Below are 6130 nucleotides of genomic sequence, written 5' to 3' on the forward strand. Positions count from 1 at the left end.
CACTCAAAACTACAACGTGACTGAGAAGAAGCTGTCGAAGTGGAGGCACGTAAATAAGACCACCCGCAAAACGGCGTATCCTGAAGAGACGGTCAGAAAGCAGCTGAAGATGGTCTGTAAAACATAATCTATGCAACATCTTGAGCAAATAATCACCATTACATGTTATGTAGACCACAAGGAAGTGTTTTAAATGTAGAAAAAAAAATCATATGACTCCTCGAAAGGGGAACTGCACTTTTTTTTGGAATGTTGCCCATCATTCACAATGTTAGAGACATATTTCCCTTTTTTTATGCAGTCTAAATCATAAAAAAAGAGATGGCTAACAATGTAACTAATAGGAATTATCTAGTCCACCTTTAAAGCCCCCCAAAAAATATCCAAAAACAACCAATATCTTTTTCTTATGATTTGAACAATGTGGCTTATAAAACGGTGCGGTTAATTTATGGATTTTTCTTCGCTGCCGGCCATAATGTAAATAGTTAAAACAAAACAGGCAAACATACTTAATAGGTGTGTTGTTGTTTGTGCTATGGCGCCATCTTTTGGATGAGTTGGCTCACTGCAGGCGCTGCATAGCCCTTCTGTTTGGACTGTTGGAATCTTCATTAATCAGTCCAAGCAATGTTTGGAAGTTGTACAATATAACTAAAACAATTCTTACTTACTAAAGTAAGTAAGAATTTTTTTATTTTTTTTTATTTTTTTTTTTCTGTCTTGCCTCTGGTGAGGGCGGTCGCATTTTTCTCCGCTCCCTCCTTCCCTGCTTGCTCTCTTTGTTTTTGTCTTGTCTGAACTATTTTGAAGCCTCTTTTCTTGAGCTGTCCTCAAATCTAAACATCAAAATGAATTTGATCAACTGGACTCTCGACGCAATTGACACAGTCTTTTCGACAAGGAAAAGAGGTTCGGGGGCGCCTGGCTGCCCTGATGGAACCATTGCTGCGGGGTATGTGAGAGATTCCTGGAATACTTGGAGAATCATGTGCCTCTCAGTCCTTTCCATCGAGGACGTGGAAGACATCTACCTATTTGGAGCTGTGATCGCAGGGCATTTGCTGATTGGGCTGGGCATTGCTCTGGTGTATCGTCAAATTCGGAAGACGATGGCAGCCACTCAAGGGGCCAACAGGCTGTTCAACGCAATGGAAGGATTGGGTCGTGCTGTGGGATCACAGACTGGAGCGATTGCTGATTTGAATCGCAAGGTAGATTCCATCTTGATGAAGTTATAGAAAGAATAAATTGGAATTGTCAGAGCCAGCATACAGAGCAGGAATGTCATTGTTTTGACTGCTCGAAGAAAAAACAACATCTTAATCTACGATTTGACTCCCTCGAATGGCCTTGAGGAACAGGCTGTTTGAAAACACTCCCCTGAGGACTCCTCAAAGATGGACGCTTTTGACCTTTCCCTTTTTTTCAAAAGCACCTGGTTCGGACTCTTGAACTCTTGAACTCTTGGGGCCGGCCTCGGCCCATAAAGACAATTCCAACATCTCACCCAAGTTAATTGGGCATACATGCACGCACACACCCCTCCCCAAATCAACGCCTTCACCACTGCTTAATTCCTCCGGGGTTGTGGGGGCTGAGCAGCGCTCAACAGCAGCTGCCGGCCTCCAAAGCCCTGTTGGATGACTCTGTTGCGAGTTGTTGTGATTACATGTACCATGTTTATGTGTGCCATGCTATGTGAGGTTTTTTTTCCTCGGACTCAGTCTGGACCATTCCTGAGGGTCCAGCCTCAGACTGATATTTTTTTTTACTTCCCCCCTTCCCCAATGTCACCTTTTTCCCACCTTTTTAAGGAGCGCCTAAGTGAGGCTGATCCGTTGGCGGTCCCGTCTTGTCTCCCTGTAACGTATGTCTGCTCTTAGCGGGATTGTGCCGAAAATGTAATTTCAGTTCTTATGTGTCTTGTACATGTAAGAATGGACAAATAAAGCTGATTGATTGATAAACCGTCCCATGTGTGATGTGTAGGAGTGTTTTCATGCATATTTGTACGTGCTGTCGTAATGTAATCAAGCTAGCGTCGCTAGTATTAACTAATATGCTAACACATTTACGAGTGTCTTTGTTAATATTATTAACTCACAATTGCATTATTTTTGTATTGTTTCGTTCCGTAAATTCACCAAAACATCACAGTGTAGTTATTGAATCTGTTTAGCTGATTTGAGAGCTCGCTTCCGCAGCTAGTGCACTCTTAAAACGAATGTGTTGGAAATAACACAATTTGTGTTGTTTTTTTTACACATCTCCATGTCCAGAGGGGGACAACTCAATTTTTGTTAATTTTAACACATTAACTTTGTTACTTATATTAACACAGTAAATGTGTAGGTTTTAGTAACAAATGTTTGTGTTACTTACTCAAATACAACACATTTTGTGTATATTGGCAACACGTGTTTGTGTGCGTGTGTGCATGCTATGCTATATAAAAAACAAAATAATTGAAATTTAATTGGCATTTAATTAAAAAAATTATTCTATTCATTACATTTACTTTTACCATTTACACAAGTCACAACATTTAGGAAATAAGTCTGTATCTTGTCAGTAAATGCAATTCAAAATATCTCAGCTCATATACAGTTGTGCTCATAAGTTGACATACCCTGGGAGAATTTATGATTTCTTGGCCATTCTTCGGAGAATATGAATTATAACACAAAAACCTTTCTTCCACTCATGCTTAATGCTTGTGTGAAGCTATTTATTGGCAAACAACTGTGTTTACTCTTTTTAAATCAAAATGACAAAAGAAAGTACCCAAATGACCCTGAGCAAAAGTTTACATACCCCAGTGACTTTGATCTGATAACATGCACAAACGTTGACACAAACAGGTTTGAATGGCTAATCAAGTTTCCAATCCTCACCTGTGATATGTTTTTTTGTAATTAATGTGTGTGTATAAAAGGTCAGTGAGTTTCTGGGCTTCTGACAGACCATTGCATCTTTCATCCACTGGTGCACAGATGTTTCTGGATTCTGAGTCATGGGGAAGGCAAAAAGAACTGTCAAAGGATCTGCGAGAAAAGGTAATTGAACTGCATAAAACAGGATAGGGGTATAAAAAGATATCCAAGGAATTGAGAATGCCAATCAGCAGTGTTCAAACGCTGATTAAGAACTGGAAAATGAGGGATTCAGGTAGACCAGCAAAGATTTCAGCCACAACTGCCAGGAAAATTGTTCGAGATGCAAAGAAAAATCCACAAATAACTTCAGCTGAAATAAAGGACTCTCTGAAAAATTGTGGTGTGGCTGTTTCAAGATGCACAATAAGGAGGCACTTGAAGAAAAATTGGCTGCATGGTCAAGTCGCCAGAAGAAAGCCATCACTCTAAATTACTTTGTTCCAGAAGTTTTGAGACTTGTCTCTGTGCTGTTTGGCGTAATGTAAGCGGGATACTTTGTGACATTTGCGCAGAAATTGCTTTCTTCTGGCGACTCGACTATGCATCAGGGGGTCAAACTACGCCACTCTTTAGGTGTGGTCATTGAAGGCAAGTACATCCCTAATTTTATCCTCAATCAGGCTGTTGTGTGGCCACCTGCCCCAAGGCAGCTGTGTCAGGTTGGCAATCACTGTTTGAGTTAAATAGCACCTCAGTGTTTGACTCATTGTGTGGCTGGCTCCCTGCTGGGAAAGGTCTGCTTCCATCGGGCGGTAAGTGTGTTGCTCCACTGAAATATAGTTCGCTAAATGTGTAAGATGTTTGATTCATTTTAATGCTGTGATTTAATGAACTTTGCACTGATCAGAGTTTTCTCTGCTATATGTTCCAGGCAATTTAGGAGACATGATCAAGACTTGGAAAAAAGTGACAATTTGTTTGTTTAAATGGAAGCCCCAATCGGGAGAACGTTAAGTTAACCTTTATTCAGAAAAACTGACTGAATAGAACAACGCTGCGGCGTATGAACTTTAAACAGAACTGTCTCTGGGAGGTTGGTTTGTGACCGCACATCACAAATTGGTGGAGGATGCGGGCATAGAAGACCCTCCCCAACCACATTATGGAGCAAGCAATAAGGGCACTCCTGCAAAGCCAAGCGGAGTTGCAGAATGCGATGAAGGAACTGCTCAAGAAGATCGACAAAGACGAAGTGGTGGTTCGAGCCCCGGGGGGAGTCCTCACCAAACAAAGCCCCGATGACGACATTGAAGCCTATTTGGAGCTCTTTGAGCGCACTGCTACCAGGGAGCGATGGCCACCCGGTGAGTGGGCAGGAATAATTGCTTCGTTCCTCATTGGGGAGGCCCAGCACGCCTGCCGCGACCTGCCAGCAGAGGACGCCCGAGACTACCCCAAGCTCAAGGCCGCCATATTAGCAAGCCATGGGTACAGCCTACCAGCCAGAGCTCAGCGATACCACGCCTGGGCCTACTGTGCCAGCCAGCCGCCCAGGGCCCAGCTCGCAGAGCTGCTACGTCTTACCCAGGGATGGCTGACGAGTGGCGGGGAGACACCCTGGATCCAAAGATTGGTGATTGATCGGTGTATTCGAGCTTTTCCGCCCGATGCCAGAAAGTATGCTGCGCAGGTGAGCCCCGCCTCCCTGGATTCTCTGGTAGCTCTGTTGGAGAACTACCAAGTTAGCAACGAGATGCTTCGAACCACCAGAGCTGAGCCAAGCCGCCCCACCCCTGCTGAAAGGATGGGCCGTGAGCGCCGGCGATCTCCTACCCGTACTCCTCCACGTAATGCCCCAAGGGATAGTAACCCCCCAGAAAGGTTGGCCCGGCCCCCCAGAAGGTGCTATGTCTGCGGGCGAGAAGGCCACATCTCCTGGGCCTGTCCGGAGCGGGACCGAGACGTCTCAATGCCCTCTTCCGCCAGCTCGGGTGCCCACCGACCTTGCTTGCACACCGGGGACACCGGCCGACCCCTTGCCTCCCTGCCGGTGCGGGTGGGAGGTACAGACGCCCATGCCCTGATTGATTCTGGCAGCGTCGTCACCTTGGTGAGGGCTGACTACGCTGGTCCTGTCGGCTCAGACACTGTCCCGGTCACCTGCGTCCATGGTGATGTCCGCCATTATCCGGTCAGCCATATCCGGGTCCAGACCCCCCGTGGAGACGCCGTTGTGGCTGCTGGGGTGGTCCCCAACCTACCTGTCCCTCTGCTGATAGGCACGGATTGTGTCCTCTTCCAGCGGTATTGGAACCCAGGCCGCCGCCGCCCACATCCTCCCCGACAAACAAGACGCCGGGACCGGCGCCCCGCAGCCTCGACCCCGCGAACCGCATTCCCCACCTTCCGAGCACCTAGAGGAACCTCACCAGGAAGTAGAGCATCTGAAAGAGACGCCAGTGGGGGAGAGACCCCTCCAGCCAGTGAAGACCCCTTCTCTGAGTTCCCGCTCATGCCGGTCGAGGGGAATCCACCTCAAGGCGAGTACGCCACAGCCCAATGGGCTGACCCGAACCTGGAAAGGGCCCGCCAAAGCATCGCCACCATAGACGGTCAACTGGTCACCTGGTCACTGGGGTGAGTGGGGTGTCTTATCCTCATTTTTTGGTCAAAGCGGGTCTTTTGTACCGAAGTGAAAAAACTAAGGGGGGGAAGTTGTCGAACAACTACTAGTGCCGAAAAGTTACGTCACCCGGGTGTTGTACCTTGCTCGCTCCCACCAATTAGGGGCTCATCTGGGAGCCCAGAAGACTTACGACCGAGTGGTCGCACGTTTTTATTGGCCTGGGGTAAAACGAGCCGTCGAGGGCTTTTGTCGCACATGTCCGAAATGTCAAAAAGTGGCACCGCGGCCCTTTCTCCGGAATCTCCTCATACCCCTTCCTATTATTGATACGCCATTCTCACGGATAGCTATGGACATTGTGGGGCCGTTGCCAAAATCGTCTCGTGGACTATATATCGATTATGCAACCCGATACCCCGAGGCCATTCCCTTGCGTGTTGCTACCGCCAAGAATGTTGCCCATGAACTACTCATGCTTTTTAGCCGGGTTGGAATAGCAGACGAGGTTTTGACAGACCAGGGTACCTGTTTTATGGCCCGTGTAATGACCGCGTTGTATAAATGGCTTAAGATAAAACAGATCAGAACCTCCGTCTATCACCCACAAACTAACGGACTAGTGGAA

General features: G+C 46.7%; 1 protein-coding gene across 1 annotated transcript; it reads left to right on the forward strand.

Annotated features, from left to right (window-relative positions):
- Positions 1–3678: 3678 nt before the first annotated feature.
- LOC133654391 (uncharacterized) lies at positions 3679–5520 on the forward strand. The gene is made up of 2 exons (XM_062054710.1): positions 3679–3691; positions 3811–5520. Exon 2 carries the CDS (start codon positions 4042–4044, stop codon positions 5518–5520), a length of 1479 nt encoding a protein of 492 aa, XP_061910694.1. The 5' UTR covers positions 3679–3691; positions 3811–4041.
- The last annotated feature ends 610 nt before the right edge of the window (positions 5521–6130 follow it).

This window comes from Entelurus aequoreus, linkage group LG07, assembly GCF_033978785.1.
Source record: "Entelurus aequoreus isolate RoL-2023_Sb linkage group LG07, RoL_Eaeq_v1.1, whole genome shotgun sequence".
Taxonomy (NCBI): Eukaryota; Metazoa; Chordata; class Actinopteri; order Syngnathiformes; family Syngnathidae; genus Entelurus; species Entelurus aequoreus.

Bases quoted from the DNA above. Each gene is read 5' to 3' on its own strand.
- LOC133654391 (XM_062054710.1), top strand. From the start codon at position 4,042: ATGGAGCAAGCAATAAGGGCACTCCTGCAAAGCCAAGCGGAGTTGCAG.